Consider the following 19,873-nt stretch of genomic DNA (forward strand, 5'->3'; position numbering starts at 1 on the left):
GGTGCTGCTAATCGTTAGTCTGCTAAACATCCTGAAGTTCATTTAGCATTGCTGTGGTTTGGGTTGCAATGTCTTTGTGTTTATGTCATCAGTCTCTTTCTTTTACAGTTTTTGGCACTGGGAACGCATTATGGCAAAGTTTATTTGCTTGATGTCCAGGGGAACATCACCCAGAAGTTTGATGTTGTAAGTATGGCGTTATTCAAAACACTGGGATGTAAAAATGCTGTCCTGTATTAAGTAATACACACTCTTGACACACCTGAAATTTTGCTAATGCATCTCATGAACTTCCTCCCCACAACAGAAGAGGCAGTGTACAGTCCTTGCAAAAAGAAGTTACACAGATTGGTTTTGTGATAAGCATATCTCAGTTTATTATATGTAAACTTTCTTCGTGAAGACAGAAGAAGAAATACATATTTATGATTGTAAATGGCTGCTATTAATTATGTAACCCAGAAGCTTGTGACTTCCATAAGGCATGAGCCTACTCATTAGGTGACTATTGTGAGCTGTTAGTGTGTGCACTATCATCTTATCTAGTTGCCACAAGTAATTGAAAATTGATTGATTGCCTTGCTGGTTCAGTTTATCTTCTGCAAATATATAATGCTAATATTTTATGTGAATGTTTTGAAGCTTGGATTCTTAAGAGGTTGTCTTGATTGAAAGAGAAGAGCAGAATTTTTCCTTATTGTGGTTCCTGGTATTAGAGGATGAGTGAAATTCTACATTTCAAGCTCTAATCTAGAGTATTAAGTGTTCATTCTAATTGTGGGCGTTTGTTGACATTTTTTACCTTTTTTGTTTTTTAATCTCTCATTCAGAAATTGCCTGTCTTCTGTGAGAGGTGGGAGGAAGAGAATTAAAATTATTTTTTTCTGCCATTATCACAAAATCTAGTAGCCAAGCATTGGGTTTTCATAGCAGCGTCAGCACTTGTCAGAGTATCCATCACAAGATGTTGGCATGTTGGCAAATGCAACGTATGTTCTAAAGCTGACACAGCTGGCTGCATGGGAGGGGTCAAAGGTTTTGTTGGTATTTTTGAAAAAAAATCTAATTATGAAACTGTGAAGGGGGCCTAGTTGGATGTCACAGCCAAAACCTAGGCACAGCCTTTGGAGGAAATTTTATATGTAGCATTGGTCAGATTGACTGTGAGCTTACTGTGTTAATAAAAGTCAAGCTAATTATGTTCTTCTGTTGCTTTTAAATTATCTTCATCAGCCCCATAGAGGAGATGCTGACTGCATTTCAAAAGAGGTGTCACCTTTGCAGTTCTGATTACTTAACATATATGCTACATCATAAGATTACTCTCTGCCCAACTCTCCAGTCTGTCTAGGTCATGCTGGGTGACAGCACAGCCTTCTGATGTACTATCCACCCCTTCCAGCTTTGGGTCATCAGCAAACTTGCTGTGAGAGTACATTCTTATCCCTTCATCCAGGTCATTGATGAGTACATTGAACAAGACTGGACACAGTATTGACCCCTTGAGGCACACCATGTGTTACAAACCTCCAACTGGATTCTGTGCCACTGACCACAACAACCCTGTGAGGTCTACCTTTCATACAGTTTTCACTCCACTGCACTGTCCATTCATGTGCTCTACACTTGCTGAGCTTGCCTATGAGGATGCTGTAGGAGATGGTGTAGAAAGCCTTGCTAAAGTCAGAGGAGAACTTCCACTGCCCTCCTCTCCTTTCTGTATAAACCAAAACCCCTGCATCCTCTTTATATGCAGCCACCCACATCTACTATTATTTTCTTTGCTTTTCCTTTAAAAAAGTTCTACCAGTGCCTGCTGGGAGAGTGGTTTCTTGTGACAAAGTTAAGGTTGGGTTATATAAACCATTTTATACTCTGCAGTGCTTATTTGGTTATCCTTTTCCAAACCTGGCCTGCTTCAGGATGAGGATTTTTGTGCTGTGTTGTCTTCTAGAGATGGCAATGATTTATTTTTAAACCATCGTTTCAGTACAAACTGCTTTTTGAGATAGAGAACAAGAAAAAGAAATGTTTCTAGGATTCTGTTCTTAATGTTTCTCTCTCTGCCTGTAATGTACGTGTCTTCAGTGCAACAGTTAAATTATATCATACATCAGGTGGAAGGGGTGCAGGTTTGTTTTTTTTTCTTTATAGTTTGAAGAAAAATTAATTTGATCTAGGAATACTTGTCTTTTAAAAGAAAAGTTTTCCAACTGACTAGTAAGTGTTGTAGGACAGAATGGACTGCCTATGTGAGAAACACAGCAGCTCTCTATTGTTCTCAGCTGTTTAAACAGAAGTTTTCTGAATTGTTGAACCTGTAGACAATTTATTCTGAACTGACTGCTGTATGTCAGAATATTGTCCTTCTAACCTGAACTTTGCAAAATCTTGAGCTGCAGACTAGAGGCACTGCTATTAAGATGTTTGCTGGGGTCTAGCCTCTTTTCTGTTTACTGCCCCTCATCCCAGGGAATTTGCATTAGAGCATTGCCATGTTGTACATTCCAAATAAAGCCTAACCCTTTCTTGAGAAGAAAGTGAGTCACTTCCTGAGGTCCTACAGATGCAGAGCATTCCTTGTAAATGTGCAGAGCCAAGGAGCATTTAGTGTTTTTTTCCTCTGGTTCTGTGTTGGGTCCACAATGAGCAAATTCCTTCTGAGGAACATGTTCTCTGGTGGAGTGGCAGTTAAAGTTTTGCCTTGAAGTTGTAGATAGAAGTATTTGTTGTTATTACAAATATCTGGAAACTACTACTGTATACAAATTGTTTTGAGTGAATAAAATAATCTCTCATAATAAAGCAAACAATATTGCCACTGGAAACTTTAAATTATTTGCAGCAAACAGCATACCTGGAGAGTAACCTTTACATATTATTCTTCTTGAAAGATTTTTTTTTTTCAGCAGATCTTTTCTGTCTTGTGAGATGGCAGAAATTAACAGGGCAATATGAAGCCCTTTGGAAGTTATGTAATTCAATGAGTGGCTCTGCAGTTGAGTCTTTAACTGTATTTTCCAGTGCTTTAAGGTTTTGGGTTTTTTTGGCAAGTTGGGTAGTAAAAAGCTAATTACTTTTTTCTATACATCTAAATCTGTTAAGTATGGAAGTAGAGAAAACAAACCATACACAGGACATTTGAAAAGTCACTGGATCTGAAATAGTGTTAGTATGTGAAATAAAGTAGAATGGAGAATTTTAACCTTCTGAAAATAAACTATTTTAATGGCAAATTCATATTAAATATATGTAGAATTAGATACATTTAGAACAATTCAATACATGTAGAAAATACCACTACTGCTACCATAGTTCTAATCACAAGTAACTATGCTTGGTAGTGTAAATGCTCTTGGAAATTGAAGAAATAAGAATTTTGGCTGTATAATAAATAATTCCCTTTCCATATTCACTCACACCTGGATTTAAGCCAAATTGTAGGACAGAAATAGAGACTGATCTCAGAGGGTTTGCAGCATAATGACTTTATCATGTCTCCAACTCCTGTGAACCTTGAGGGGAAGACTCACAGGTATGTCACATAATCTGCAAAATGGCTAATTTTTGAATGATGGCCCTCCTGTTGGAAACCAAATGCATTTAGCATTTTAAATTGCTAAAAACAGCTGTGCAAAACACTCAAGTGTAAAGCCTGGCATCCCTAGAAGCTCTGCTATTATAGCATGCTTTTCTGTTTGGTTGTTTAAAAAAACACAAACTTTGAGGATTTCAACTGGTAATGTCCCTTGCAGCAAAACCTTGTGGGTATCTTGAATTGCAAATACTGGCCCTAGTTCTGCTAAGATGCAGAATCACAGAATGTATCTAGTAGGGAGAGACCTTCAAGATCATCTAGTCTAACCTTTGACGCAACACTACAAAGTCAATACTAAAGCATGAGTATTTAAGCACCTCCAGGGATGGTGACTCCACCACAGCCCTGGGCGGAGTATTCCAGTGTTAGCTAACCCTTTCAGGGTTATCAAGCATCAACTTGCATTTCAGTATTATCAAAACATCAAACAGTGTTATCAACTATTGTGATAAGATGTTATAATATCATGGAATAAATATTTGCGGAGACTTCTGTGAAATTAACATAGCTAAAACATCTTCAGAAGAGACTTGCTCTCATCTTGCTCTTAATACCTGATTCTGGATCCTGAGCCAGGTGGATTGCTAGTCTTATCTACAGCAGTGGAAATATGTGGGAGGGTTGGGTTGGGGAGAATGGAATGACATGAGTTTGATAGCTTTCGGGTGGTGCTGGTGTCTCACCAGCCATACTTGTGCTCTCACATGATTCTTCCTTGCCTGGCGTGTTTTTAGCTCTTGCTAGTGTGGCTGTCTTTGACAATGTCAGCCACTGATGATTAACTGATATGCATCCTCCAATAACGTATGTTTGACAAACCGGTGTTCTCTTGTATTAGGGTTCAGTGCATTGAGTGAGATGAAATGTGTCAAATGCACTGAAAATTATTACTAAAAGGCAACAAGAAGGGGTGGGGGGAAAGCGTGCTAAAGCCACTGACAAAGGATGATGCAGGACTGATTCATGGCATGTTAATTCTAAATGTCTCTCTATCTTTCTCTGCTTCTTAGACTGTCTACAATTTATTAATATAATTATTGCCTCAACTGACATCTTGTGGATTAAGGACTTGTAGATATGAAGAAAGCTTTACAAACATGTTTAGTTAAGTAACAAATCAAAAACCTTTCAAAGGGCAAGAAAACCTGCCCCCATTCTGGTCTTCTAATAAACATCAAGCTTAAAGCAAAAGTGGTAAGAAGACTTGGGTGGTGCCAGTGGTCTTCTGTGAGGAGGGGAAACGTCGCTTACTTTACATGTAGAAGAAGTTTTAAATGTTTAATGCATTGGAGGTGATTCAGAGGTGATGCATGAGCGTAGAAAACAATGTAAATAGTGTTTTAAAGCTTCTGTTAGTGCAAAGCAATTGAAGCATTTGTGAGCTATTCAGGACTGCTGGAATTTCAGAAAGAATTAGACTTTAAGTCTTGTTGCAGTGTTTCTTTTTATCATGTATTTCTTTCCTGGCCTCACCATTTATTTTGTTTTGTTTCCTAATTGTCTCACGTTGTGCAGCAATAAACACTTCTTTGTTTGTTTTTTCCTTAATCAAAGTGGAAGAAATCCAAAATCACTAAATAATTTCTGCCACTTTGAAAAATTAAAGGGGAGTTCTTTCAGTGATGGTCATGTTGTCCTTGGGTTGTTGAAGTTACAGGACTCTCCAGCCTCTGGAGAAAGCATGTTGCTTGCTTGAAGGTCATTCACTGGCCTGTTGGTTTTGCTGATAACTTAGCAGGTTGCAAACAAAATGTCAGGGGTTTCTGTTGACTTGACATGCTTTTGAAGTAGTTTAATTACTAACAGGAAAAGTGTATTTCTAATGAAGAAACTGCTGTTGTTAAGCACTAAATCCTGTTGATGGAAAAGATCTGCTAACCACTGTGTGAGATAATGCAGCACCTTTCAATGGGGAAGGTAACTTTTAGCATTTGATTGTATAATGAAGTTACTTTAAAACTTTACATGAGAGTTTAAGATGATATAGATGACACTTATTTTGACAGGCTACTTAAAATTCCCTGTTTATTACTTTAACTACATCAGTTTAGTTGTCACTGTCAGACTATGAAAGAAGAAAAGTCAAGAAATGAATTGAAGCAACACAATTTAGAGTAAAGATCTGGGTAGCTGTGTGTTAGTATTTGCAGGGTGTCACTGTGCCTGTTATATTTGAAGCTGAAATCTTGTGTTTCGTACAAAACCAAGCATTCTGTTACAAATGTAGGCTCCAAAAACCAAAGTAGAAATTATGTTTCTGATTGGAATGAGTGTCTATGCAGGAGACAGGTTTCCTCCTCCTCCTTGGGACTCTCACGTTATGGGCAAGACCTTTCTCAGTGTCTGCTTGCCTCAGACCTTCAGGGCTCTTACTGAAATAGAGCATTTAACATTCTCCCCTTTCAGTGCCCCAACAAGGACTTCATCTGAGACAGTTTGGAGAAGTTGAAATACAGATTATTGCAGTGATAGATAGATTCAGAATTGCTGGTGATAAATGCACAGACTGCAGGTGATGGAGTTAGTACTTCCAGGGTAACATTGGACACATTGGGAGGCACAAATTGTTACAGTAGTGCTAATATACAACAGAAATGCAGCAGAAGTTAAGCTTCATATGGAAGGCACAGTTCTTACCAAGAAGCTGTCCCTGTCTGGGTTGGAGGAAAAGGAGCACAGCCTGTTAACTATTTCTGTCTCTGATAAATCTTCAGTCTTTCTCCCTTGTCATATTATTTTATACCTTATCCATGGCTCCCCCTCTTTCTAGTTGACATTTAGTATGATTGGGGTGGAGAGTTGAGTAACATAGTCATATTTGTTTAGCCTTCAAAAATGGCTTGGATGTGGCACTTCAAGCCATGGTTTAGTTAGTCATGTGGTGTTGGGTGATAGATTGGACTTGATGATGTCTGAGATCTCTTCCAACTTTGTTGATGCTATGATTCTGGCAGCCCAGCTCTGTGGATCTCTGTTACCCTACATAACATCAACAGCTCTTTGTTGTAAGCATCTCAACCTTTTTCCCCAAAGTGCACTAGATTTAGCCTGCATCTGTGTCCTGTGGTAAGATGGGCAGTTATCCCACAGGGACCTCACACCCAAATGGGTTATTCAGTCCTGCGTTTTAATGCTTTAGGTTAATCTCTGGCTCTGCTCAGTGGAAGAACTGGAGAAAAATTACATCATTTGGGATTTTCTCTTAGAACTTTGATGTCTAGAACAAATTTAGTAGACTGCCTTCTGCTTGTTTTCTACCTGCAGATGATTTGAAAATCCATTTTTTTTTTACAGTACTTGTGGGAGTAACTCAGATGTCCTTTTGGGTCTGTGGTTTTGGAAGTTAAAAGTCTTGGAAAGTGTGTTTATTCTGGTACAGTGCTTATTAGCTAGTTTGAGACCTGGAGTGTTTCCAGTGAGAACTGTAGAGTTATTGAACGTTGGGACCTTTCCTTAGCAGGAACCGTGGTATGCCTGGATCTCTCTGTTACTGGATGAGAAGTAAGGCAGCTTAGACTGGCAAAAATTTTGTTGTCTGGAGAAGCTTCTTGTTTGACATGACTAAAACAAAATGTTTTGCACATCATCTTTGTATCTGCTGCATCTAACTTCCCTTCGCTTAAGTTTTTTACTGAAAAAGATCAGCTGTATTTGGAAGATGTGTTGCTTGGAGTATGGATGAAATATGGGAGTTTTATTATGCAATTGTAGTATCATATGATTAATTTTTATAAGTTCAAAACTGAGGAAATCACAACCATTTCATTTGGATTTTCTTTTGAGCTTGTAGCTTGCAATTAACTATGTAGCTAAGTGGAAATCAATGTAAAAAGTTTAGTTGGAAGTATGAATCCACCTAACAAAGATCATGTATGGTCCAGCCATAAACATTGAAATCCAGAAAAATTATGGGGGGAAAAAAATCTCATTGTTGGAAAATGCTAAAATAAAGGACATTACTGTAGTATCTGATACAATATTGTTGGTCAGTTAAAGGGCCAAGATTCAAGTAGTTTTCTCTGTGGTTTTGTCTGTTGTTGTTTTTCTCTCACAAGACCTTATAAGAACTTTTTTCATCTCTGGTTTAAGCAGATTACTTTCCTAGAGTTTAACTGGCTCTTAAAAAGTATTTCAAAAGTCTCCCAACAAAGTTCAAACTATTAAACAAGAAACATACTTTTCTGTAACTTCCAGAGACTTAGTCCCTAACAAGAGAAACTCTAGATGTTTCTAGGTGGTTGTGTCTTTTACTGCTTGTTGGTATTTGAAGAACTCGCCAGCAGGGATGTCCCTGCCTTATTGAGAACCTTCTGGTTTGACCAGGTGATGTTGACATTCATGAGACATATGTTCAGTAATTCACTGCTTTCTTTTTCTAGTCACCTCAGAAGTGTGTAAATCTCTCTCATACCTCCCTTTAAATGCTCTTTGCTGGACCACTGGGCCAAGCAGTTCTGGAGTTTTTATTAGCAGCAGTGAAACTGCTAGTTTCAGGTAGTACTGATGAAGTCTTTTCATAAAAGATTGCCTACACAAACATGTGGGTTTTAAACCCTAACAACCTTTAAAAGTGTAGAGAGGATTTGGAAAGGTTTGATTCCTAAGAAGCTGTTTTTCTTTCAAATGGATATTATACCTGGATGGCATTTTCCTCTATACAGAAGACAGGCACTTACGTGCACATATACAAAATAATAGCAGTTTGCTTGTCAGAATTATTCAGAGTTCTGGCATTAATAAAATATTGTTTGCATTAGAAAATGTTTTCCTAGTTAGAAAGTCCAAAGCAACTGAGTTTTGGAGGACAGTGTTTTTTATACAAGTTGACATTAATGATAGAGCTACAGCCCTTTTGTTTCCATTAACAATAAAAATACAATGCTATTAAAAACACAGAGTGACATAACAGGGGCATAATATGATGAACAAAACATGAAGGCCAAACTAAGTATTTTTTCCCATAGGGGGTAAGATATTATTGATAATGAACTCTGTAAACCTAATAAAGATTCCTTTGTGAAGGATGAGACTTATTTGTTTTAAAAGACATGACAGTGTGTATAGCAGTTGTGTATTTCACTGCTGATGGAATGCTAAACATGGTTAGTCCATGTTTGACCAGTCTTGGGTGCTAATACTCTGAGAGTGGATGCTGACAGAAGTACCTACTTTTGAGCTAGCCATCTCTGCTGTGATACTGCTGAGGAAGCTAAGATCCACTCAGTGTCCTGTGACACAGACAAATAAAAGTATAAGAAATTTCAGAAATCAGCATTTTGATTTTGGAAAATCCACCGCTGTAACCCTAAACTGGCTGCTAACTGAAGTCTGTAGTTGCTGCAGGTCTTGGCAGTTTTGAAGGTAGGAGCTGTGAAATATGAGCAGTGTAAAGGTGGAGGAATGAATGAATCTATTTACTTTTTTTTTTTTTTTTTTATCTACTTGAAATAAAGTTTATTATAAGCAATCATATCTACACTTCACTGGTATTGAAATAGAGCCTCTATGTATGTAAATGTATTGAGGAAGTTGCACAGGATCAATTCATCCTCACATTCAACTTTCCCTATCTTACTGTCACAGTGAGGATGTGACATACAATGTGCTGCTTATGGTAAGTTACAGTGCACTTCATGATCCATAGTTTCCCCTTGTGTGAGTACTCTTCTCTCTCCCCACCATCTTTTTGATTTGCACTTGTTTTTAGGATCCTGTCAAGAATCAGACACCAAACGTTGATCATTGCTCAGTATCTCTGATGGGTTTGTGAGATTTTTCCCAGATGATATAATTGCGAATAAAGGAAGTTCCAGAGTTGATCTCCAAAGAGAATACAATGCTTTCAGTAAGCAGGAATGTGTTTATTATTACATATAGCTCTGACTTATGCCATTCTATACCAGTGCTGATAACTGAGTGTTTACATGGAAAATGGCCCTTTAGCTCTAGCTATTACCTGAACTTCAGCTCTGATCACTCGTTGTTATATTTAACTATGCCAAGAATATGACTAGTTACATCATGGAATGGTTGACAGGCTGAAAATATAAAAAAATACTTGGTGTAGTTTTTGATTACAGAAGGTCATAGAGGGCAATATGTAGTTTTTGAGAAAATAATTGCTACATAATAGAATGTATGGAGAAGCTCCATATAGTTGTGTCTTCTGTCAAGTATTAGGTTACCCAGGGGGAGGAACACCTTGGTTGTTGTGAAAACCTTCCTGGAAATGATGTCCATGACCCCTGAGGAAGACATTAGGAGGAAGGACTTTACTATGAGGGTAGTGAAATATGGGAACCAGTTGCTTAGGGGAAGTGGTAGAGACCCCATGCCTAGAGACATTCTGGGTCAAACTTAATGGGGCTCTGAGCAACCTGATCTTGTTAAAATGCCCCTGCTCACTGCAGGGGCCTTGGAAAAGGTGACCTCCAAGGGTCCCTTCCAACCTGATGCATGCTATGATTCTAAGAATAGTCAAGAGCATCTTTACTGCTCTAAAAGTTGTTTGGTCAAAGCACCAATAAAATGATCTTTAAAAGGAAAACCTGTCCTGACAAGAACTTCTGCTGTATGACCTGATAGGCCTTTCTAATCAGTCATGTCTCTGTAATGTGACTGGCATATCAAGAAATGGAGAAAAATCTTATACTTTTCCAATTTGAGGACCAGGATTCTACTAAATCCAGTTTTTTGTACTTGAGGAAATGTTCTGAAAAGAAAGCAGTTAGAGAAATAAGTGAAGTAAACCTCCATATTGCCTGGAAGAATCTTCTCCCATACTGTGTCCAGTCTTCCAAGGAAAGTGTATGTAGTCCTTGCCTACAGCCCTTCCTCAGCCCTCCAAATGTTTTTTTTTGTGTTGGCAAATACTGCTTCATGTTCTTAAGTGGCTTTAATGGATAGAAACAGAGAAGTAGGACCATAGTTGATGAGTAGTTTGTTTCCTTTGGCACAGAGCTCCAGGGAGACTATCTCCTTACACACCAATGTTTTAACAGAAAAGAAATTCTACTTTGGATCAGTCAGGAACTAACTAATGGTTAAACTCTGCAAGAAGCAGTGCAGGCTTTCAGTATAGATTTGTTTTCAGTAATAGTTCCATCATTCCTAGACAAGCATTCTGATTATCTAGTAACTACCACAGATTTAGGGACATCCCTTGCTAATTTTTTTGCCTTTTTCTTAGTCCCTGTAGTTGACAAACAAGATTAAGGGATTCAGTGGTGTGGAAAATACTGAAATCACTGTAGGCTTTTTGGCTTTCTCACTTTCTCACACTATAAATGAGAGATTCCTTGTCCTCATATTCCCTTCCTTATAGACAAGCTTTTAAAATCTTTTGTAGGCAAGGTCTGCCTTCTCACAGAGAAAATAAAAGTTAATGTCGTTATTGTCTTGTGTCCCAGAGCTTGTCACTCTCCCCAGCTTTTCCCTTCCCTTCTAACCAATATAATCTCCCATTTTTCATTTGGGGAATGACAGATTCAAGAGTGTTGTAGGAAAAGCAGTGGAGCAGGAATCCAGTTACCAGAATTAGACTGCTAGTGTTATTGAACAAAACTTCTCTGGTGTGGATATTAGTAAATTTGCATCAAATGAGAATGTAAGTGTTTTAAGTTCAGAATATGCTGCTTCTATTGCAGGCAGTGGTGAACAGCTTTTTGTGTAACTTTTAAAACTGCTTGTTCAATTTAAACCTTTGTGTTACTATGTTTCTCAGTTGTGAGTGAACACGTAGGTATGTGTGTGCTTTGACCTTGTTATAGATAAACCATGGTACAGCACCAGAATTTGCTTTTCTGAGTTGCTTTTCTCTCTGCAAAGATGGAAATAGGCCGTTTTTGCATAAGTGAGTGCAGCATCTGGGATAAGAAAAGTGCATGTGTTCAGTGTCATCTTTTAAAGTTTCTCTGTACAAGAGATCTTTGGACATAGTTGCCTGCTATTACTTACCCTGAGAAACAGAACACCTTTTTTATACAAATTAGGTAACTTAGCCTTTTGTCTGGGTGGGCTGAGGTTATAATTTTGAATTGGAAAGACAACTTGGAGAAAGAAAATACTCAGTACCTCTCTAGTTGTTTTATTGATGTTGATGTGTGGAGAATGTTTTTACTTATGGATGTAAAAGCTGAAGATTTGGAGCTTTAGTCAAAGCGAGCTCCTTCTCTTACCTAGAGCGAGGCTTGTATTTTTGAAAGGCTCTTGACTTAGTTATGACAATAACTGAGATACTTTCTATTTACAAATCAGTACTTTGTGCTTGAATACCTTCACCATGGTGGAAATAACACAGAACCTCAAAATAGTAGGCCTTGCTCCTAACAGTGGATTGATTGGTCATTGGGATGTACATTGGAGTTTTACACGCTTGTTTAATGTGAATCTTGTGCAAACAGAAACACAGGAATGCTTGGCAAGTGGACACTTGAAGGAGGCTTTTATTTTTTACTTTTAATTACAAATCAAAGTCTGTATACCTGGAATTTGCTTTAGTATGGGGAACAGCTACACAGTGGTTATGGAGATTGAGATTGATCTTAGTGTAGCAAAAAGACCTTTGGGTGTTTTTCTGCTTTGGCTACGCATATGTGTGCGCATAGATAAATAAAAACATTTGGCTTAAATTAAGGAAAGTTTCTGAAAATTCTTTTTAAAGAATGGATGAAAACACTGCTTAAGAGGGTTGTATTAGCAGTGAGAACCTCTTGAAGTAAAATGAGCTTTTCTGTAAGTATGATTGAACATTGCTTTGCTTTTCACACTCCTAATGTGTGTGTTGCTTTCCTGCTAACCATGGCTAAAATGCATGAAGTCACAGGCAACTATTAACACGCTTAGATTCCTAGCTGGTAAATATTGCATTTCTCACAGAACTGGAGTGAAATCTGGTCTTACGTTTCTTGTTCATCCACTTCATATCCATTGGGATGCAGCATTTGTGAAAGAATCAATTATCCATTTGTTAGTCAGAGGAGCTTTACAAATTATACATTAGCAGATTGATTTCTCAGGTTCACCATTGGGGGACTGATGGTATAAGGTGGGTTGATGATGAGCGTCAGGGGAGGAGGAGTTGCCACAAAGAACACAATTAAAAGCTTTCTGAGTGACTGTGAGTTTACTCCTAATTGAAGAGCTGACATAATCCATACTAAGTGTGTTTATTTCAAGAATTCTACATCAGGTAATTGATTATCACACGAGGTACATTTGTTGGTGGGTATTTGATTCTCTTTTCCTTTAAATTTAGGATTTTGCAAAAGCCTGTATTTAGATCTTCATGTGCAAGGTGCCTCTTCGCTTTTTCTCCCTCTCCCTAAACTTTCTGTTTCTTCCATTAAGGTAACATTTTTTTGTTCTATAGTGTCAGCTTGACATTATTGATTTTGAACAGTCAAACTTACTTACGTTGTCCAGAATTCCAAACATGTCTCCAACAGAAAGAAAACTGCAGCTAATGGAAATTCAGCTGAAGGCATTTGTTCCTCTTTGGCCAGAACTTCCACACTGTATGAAATTCTGAAGCTATTTCCCAGCTAATCATTTCAGTGCTTCCTAGCTAACAGGATCGGATCCTTCCTATTGCCAGGTTGGACTTCTGTTGCTTTAGAAATACTATGTCTGTTACTGTTATTAATACAGTGCTGGAAGTATCATTGTGACAACAAAGACGTTATGTTTTTTCACTTGTTTGGCCTAAAGCTAGAGTGAAACCTCCCCCTCCCCATAAAATATTATTGAGTTTCTTGCTAATTAAATTATTAGTAATTCCTCACCATTTTATCTGCATCTGCCTGTGGATTTATGGTATGGGATTTAAGATTAGATCATCTCTTGATTGAGTGATATTTACATGGATTATGTGGTCCTAATTTTTGGATTGACTCTTTGGCTGTAGATTGCTGTTGGAACCCTTAATTATATTTTTTTTTTTTAAATATGATGCCTGTAAATTGGGGTTTTTCCTCACACATTAAAAACACCTTTAAAACAGTCAGCTGACCAAACCCTAGTGCATATCCTGGTTCTGACTGTCAAAAGATCAGTCCTCTGGGTTGTGATGAGCTGGTGATCACCTCTGTGCTCTTCAGTCTTAAATGTTTCTTCATGTTTTGTCCACCTGTAAAAGTGGTTGTTGCTAGGAGGACATTTTTCCTTGTACTGTAAAACCCAAAACCTGTTTTATTTTGCTAGGCAAATTAAACTCTTCAGTGGCTTATACAGAGTAAGGTCTGAAAAAAACCCCACAAGTGGAAAACAATTGTAAGTCGATGGCTGAATCGAAAACATTTATTAAAAACAACAAATAAAGTGAGTTGAGGGAGGCTAACCCACAAAATTATCTGTGCTTCTTTTTTTGAAACACCTAAGTTATCCATAGGGCAAATACAACTATGCTTAACTGGCAAAGCAGTATATTTATAAAAATAATTGATATGGAAATTTGTATTGAAGCTGATTCTAGAGGAATCACTTCAGATTAGATAATGCATGTTCTAATTTTATCTGTAGTCTTTTATTTCTGATTTTCTGTGTAGTTTTAATTTAAATCTTAAACAGTTTTCCAGTCGAATGTCGTTCTGGAAATGGTAGGCTTGACTGTTACTCAACTTTGAAGAAGATCCTGGCATTGGTGGAACTTTAGTTTAGAATGTATTTCATATTCTGCTTTGAGTGTTTTCTAGTTCATGTTCTGTCATCACTTTCTGAGCTCCATAAAAATTTCTGACTGGTAGTCAGTGAACAGGCTACTAGCCAATAGTGCTAATTCATCCCGAGTGTTGAAAAAATGTACTCTGTGTTTGCTGTGCCTTGTGTACGTCACCTAGGATAGCTTCTCCTGTTGGAACTTAGCTGGAGGTTTGTGTAAGTGAGCAGGTCTGCTTTCGTTTGAATTTGTCTTCCCTGGTTGTCATCTGAGTATTAATTGCAGGCAACAAAGAAAAATCAAGTTGGAGAAAGGAAAAGTTAAAAAATAGAGGTGTTGAGCATGCAGAAGGCTTGTAACAAGTTGCCAGTTCTGTACAGTGTTATGAAATAATGTATCATCAAATTCCTACTCAACAACTAGTTCTGAACTACTGTGCACAACTTCAACTGTGGGAAAGATGTGTGTAATGGGGAATCACCCATCCCTCTGCCCCAACGTTCTACATGTAAGATGTTTTGCCTTGCTAGATATTTGCCTTGTCTGGTTACCTGAGTGCAATCACATATTTAATCTCCACATGGCATGACAGGTAAATTCCACCTTCCCTGCTTCTTGCACTTCATTTCTTCAACATCAAACTTTATCAAAGCCATTTGGCAGCAAAATGGGAACAGTGTGAACTATAGGATTGAGCTGTCGAGTCTTCTGGTGTGTCCTTTTCTGTTCTTTTTGTTGCAGCAGAGTCTCTCTGCAAAGACCCATCACACCAGAGTGCTGCTAGATCTGCTGTTGCTGTCACAGCAGCCCTTATGTAGGTGCTGGAGAGATGAAAAGAATATGGCTAGTTGCAAACTGTACTTTAGTCTATGACCCTGTGTCAAGACGGGGCTGTTTAAAATGGACTCTTTGCCTTTCCGGTTGAAGAAACTTTGTGAAAATGTTGTGGCAATACCAACTTAGATGCTGCCCAGAACAAAAAAAACCGTGCCACTTCCATGATGAGCTCAAACTTTCTGTGTTTGTCCTTTCAGAGGGCCAGAGCTGCTCCTAATTTCAGGGGGAATGGTGGAGACGTGCTGGCATATTTGTTAAAGGGTTTTTTTTGGACACACAATGCTTTTCAGTGTGGAAGAGAGGAAAACTTAATTTCCCTGAGCTAGAATTTTGTGTGTGTGTGAAAGATTGTGGGGGAAAAGCTTTCCAAAGGCCATGAGGAGATCTGAGTTTATCCCCTGTAGATAGTAGATAATCTGGACAGTGTGGGTTTTATATAACTTTTTATTATGTTTTTTATGTAATTCCAACTACCTTAGCATATATAAGGATCTGTGATATTTTAGGGACGGTTGTGTAACCCCACCACCCTAGCTCTGCTCCAGTGACACTCTTTTCACACAAATCTGCAATGGATTTCTCTTTTATCATGCTCAGAATCACAGAAGAGATCTGTTTTGTGGTTCAATCAGTTCAAAATTTTATGAGAGTAAGAAAAGTTGTTCTTAAATGTGTAAGAGACGACTGACTTGGATGAAAAATCCTTCAATGATGCTTGAAATTATGAGATATTTGTTACAGAGGGTGAAATCAGGATCATGGTATGTAAGAAGGGTATTGGTACTTGAATATAATTGGATAGGGTGTTGTATACGAGGGGATATGCATTGCCTTACCCAAATGATGCTGTAAGTTAGTTCTCAGTACTTAAGGAAAGGATAGATGTTCAAGCTAAAGTAAACAGTATCAGATGCCATGCCATCTTGTAGATTAGAACCAAAAGTATATCTGGCTAGGGAAAGGAAAGCTTATTAAATAGGGGCAGCCTTCAGGCTTTCCTTGGTATTTATCTGAGTACACCGATGTTGCACTTCAATACCTTTTAATACACCTTCTGAGAACACTATTAGAGGCAAAAATGAAAGCAAGTGAAGGGATTTCAAGGAAGAAACAATTACGCCAGTATAGCCATCAGACCAAACCAGCAGAATTTTCAGTTGTCTTGATACGTGATCAATGTGTTTTATTTTGGGTTTGATAGTGGGAGAGATTTTTCACTGAGGTGCACAGGTGCAGGTGCTGAAGGTCTGGGAGCCTGGCACTTCATGAGAGCTCCAGAGCCCTGAAGCAAAAAAATGTCAAATTTCTGGGTTAGACAGCAGGCTGGAGAGAAGGCTATGTTTTGAGATCATCATAGAATTACCTGTTAGCTGGGATTTTTTGGTTGGGTTTTTTTAATGTTTATTCAGGCAACTAAATATTACTCAACATTTATGCAACTAAACATTACACAGGAAGTGCAGGGTGTGTTAAAGCATCTGATTGGTGATGTGACTTTTAAAGTTGACTTCAGAGCATTTTCTCTTTCTTTCTTTCTTTTCTTTCCCTAGAGCCCAGTGAAGATAAATCAGATCAGCCTGGATGAAAGTGGAGAGCACATGGGTGTTTGTTCAGAAGATGGCAAGGTACAACAAACCCATTTCTATATTTAATGAGGTAACAGGTAGTCCTCAGTAATACGCTTGAGATAATTGTGATACCTGTGGACTTAATTCCTGCGTTTGGGACCACCACTTTGACCATCCATTTTGAGAACTGAGCTCATGTTTGAATACTCAAAATTAAAGTCAAATATATTTTGCACAAATATGTCGTAGGAAAAGTAATTACAAGAATGTCAATAATATAACTGGTATTAAGCTGATTAACAGCTGTGGCAGGAGGACATGTCACCTTAATCATTACTGCTGTGCCAGTTATACTTCAGTGACTACTCTGCTGTTCCTGCAAGACAGTAGTTTAATGCCTTTCTGCTATAAATCCACAAAATTGGATTTTGTGGGCATGATTTCTGTGGGCTGGTGGTTTTCATTTTCACACACGTTATGAATGTTTCTCTTGAATTATAGAATCTTTTGATAAGCAATCATAGTTTATCAGAAGAATAAAGTGTCTTACAACAGCCACATTAAATAAATGTAAAATCAATATATGTACAGTTTCCTAAAAAACTGGCACCTACTTCCTCGACTGAGGACATATATCATTTGTGCAGTGTATAACTAACAATTATCAGTGCTTCTCTGGAATGTTGAGCTGTGACATTTAGTGGTTTTGGTGATTGATTTTCCACTTATTAGAATGTCTTTTTTTGTTTTTAAGTCGATGGCAGTATTTTCTAATGTTGGTTTGCAATGATAAAACTCCAATCTGCAGGGTGTATTTAAGCATCTTTTTTTAATATAATGCTCATATACAAATGCAGTGTATTAAAAATCATTTAAATCCTTTCTCAATCTCCGTTTGACTTCCTGAGAAGAACATTACTTGGAGAGTAGGCTTCAGGGGAAGAGGAATGTCAGTGATCCTAATGGATGCATCCAGTTCAGTAGAAGTTCTACAAATTAAAAATAAAATTGGATTTTGCAGAAGGCAAAATGAGGAAGCAACCCCTTTAGACTGTATGTGCTTGTGGTTTTTTCCTTCCAAACAGGGTGTTTCTTTTCCCTCTCCACAGGCAGGCAGCCAGTGTATCCATGCCTTTTGTTTCTCAGAGATATCTTGATGTCAGTATCTTGACACAGTAATTGGGATACTAGTGCCTATCAAAGTGGGTTGTAGAATTTTACAGCCTGTGAGAAACAGAGCGAGAGTGTCCTAATTGTCTAAGCAAGATAAGGGAAGGGTCAGTAATTGTCCAAGGTAATAAAAATGTTGAGCTAGCATTGTTGATTTGGGTGTTTTAAAGGGTAGGGGGAAGGAAGCACTTCCTATTAGGGCTTCTCAGATATGACTGTGGATTACTGACTTGAAATGTGGATGGTGCAGTGAGACTACATTTTTCATAAATTAACATTAAAAAGAAATACATGTATTTGATTTCAGAATCGTGCAAAAATCTTTGATTTCTACTCTGGTGTGACTGTGTTTGAAAAGACTCCACTGCTTTAAATAACAAATCTGTCTTAATGTAGTGAAATAGCTATTCTGGATCCAGCAGGAGACATTATATACTATACAGAGCTGCTTGAACTCTGATCTCCAAGCCAGGGCTAATTCTGGTAGTGGTTTTGATGCAGGGCTGGAGTATCACAAGTACAGTATTCATCCTTTTTGCATTCATAGAGTCCAGGGACATCAGTGTGCCACCATATTCTACACTGAAGGGGCTCATCTGGAGATTTGAAGGATCCAGGTGTTTTAGAAGTTTTACTTTGCACTTGATGCTGAAAGGTGTCTCTATGTAGGAGTCCACCCCGATATGTTATGTTACTGTACTAGAACATGGTGGAAATTCCTCGCCAGATAATATAGCACTTCTGGGTTCTGGGTCATATAAAAAATGACTTTGCATTCCTTGTAGCTCCTTCCTTATTTCAGTGGGATCTGAATCTAACTTCCAGTTCTGCTAAAGCTCATTTACATCATCATATAGCAGCAATATAATTCACATCTTTGCTGGCTTGTAACTTTTTCAATATGAAGAAATATAAATTGTATTGAAAAAACGTGTTTGCCCCTGCTGTAGAGCCCCTAACAACATCTGTGTTAAGAATATCCATGAAGTATTACACTGATCATGTTCAAGAAGTGTGGTTTCTAGGTAAAATGTGTTTCTTTTCCTGCCTTTTGATCACTGAAGATTGACTGCTTCTTCTACATGTCAAAGCAAAGAAACAGCTAAGTCTGGATGCACCAGAGTGATGAGGTCTGGATATTTAAAATCAGGCAGTACTGGCAAAATGTAGTGGACTCTTATCATTCCTTTTTTCAGCTACCCAAAACCATCATGAGCTGAATGGATATAGAAAGGAGAAACAGACAAATCTAATATAGGTTTGTAATATAAAAAAAATCAGTTTCTCTCTGAAGAATAAAAGGCATTAAGAAGTAATAAACTGTTATACAGTGTCCCTAGAGTAAACATGATAGCATGTATTTTATGCTGAGTTGTTTTTTCCTCTTTAGTTAACTGGCTCCATTTTGTTTTCATACTCATAAAAGAATATCACATTGCCACGTTTGATGCAGTATTGTGAAAATGGTGAAGATACTGTTGTTAATGGTAATTTTGATTGATTAGATTTGAGAGGTGTTTTGTTGGTGTTTTAAGGATTCTGCTTCCATGGAATTTGTAGTGTTGTATTTCAATGACATCTATTCTATTTATTTCTCCTTTCTTAGCTCTTATTTTCTCTTTCCTCTGTTGCTTGCTTGGTTCGTTCTGTTGCACTGGATATGCTGTGCCAGCTGATGAAAACAAAACCCCAGAAAACAAAATCCTCTAGACATCAGCCTGAAGGTTTTCTAGGCTTACAGCCAGGCCCAACTCAAATACAACCCTTTGGTTGGCTTACATAATCACAGCTTTGTGATACATCTCACTGTCTCCAAATATTGATTTTCTAATCCTTTGGAGCAGTAGCTCAGCCCTACACAGTGCATGCAGCAGTATTTTTAAAGCGTGTTGTTAGAGGCAGTATATTCACTAATGAGTAATGGACAGAGCTGATAATGCTGCTTAGGAGATGTATCCAGGAGACAAGGTTGAAAGGGAGATGAGGTGGTTTGAGATGCTTTTAACTTCACTGAGACTGCTGAACTTTGAGGCACTCTGAGGATGG

At 38.0% G+C, this 19,873-nt stretch overlaps 1 protein-coding gene across 1 annotated transcript in view; it reads left to right on the top strand.

Moving 5' to 3' along the window:
• VPS41 (VPS41 subunit of HOPS complex) overlaps positions 1 to 19,873 on the top strand; it is a 107,193-nt gene that overhangs the window by 23,888 nt on the left and 63,432 nt on the right. Inside the window, exons 4-5 of the mRNA XM_068156861.1 lie at positions 109 to 186; positions 16,640 to 16,714. Coding sequence (XP_068012962.1) covers positions 109 to 186; positions 16,640 to 16,714 — 153 coding nt within the window. The remainder of the gene's footprint in view (positions 1 to 108; positions 187 to 16,639; positions 16,715 to 19,873) is intronic.

Source organism: Melanerpes formicivorus, unplaced genomic scaffold (genome assembly GCF_026170545.1).
Source record: "Melanerpes formicivorus ecotype bairdi unplaced genomic scaffold, bMelFor1.0.p_v2 SCAF_35, whole genome shotgun sequence".
NCBI lineage: Eukaryota > Metazoa > Chordata > Aves > Piciformes > Picidae > Melanerpes > Melanerpes formicivorus.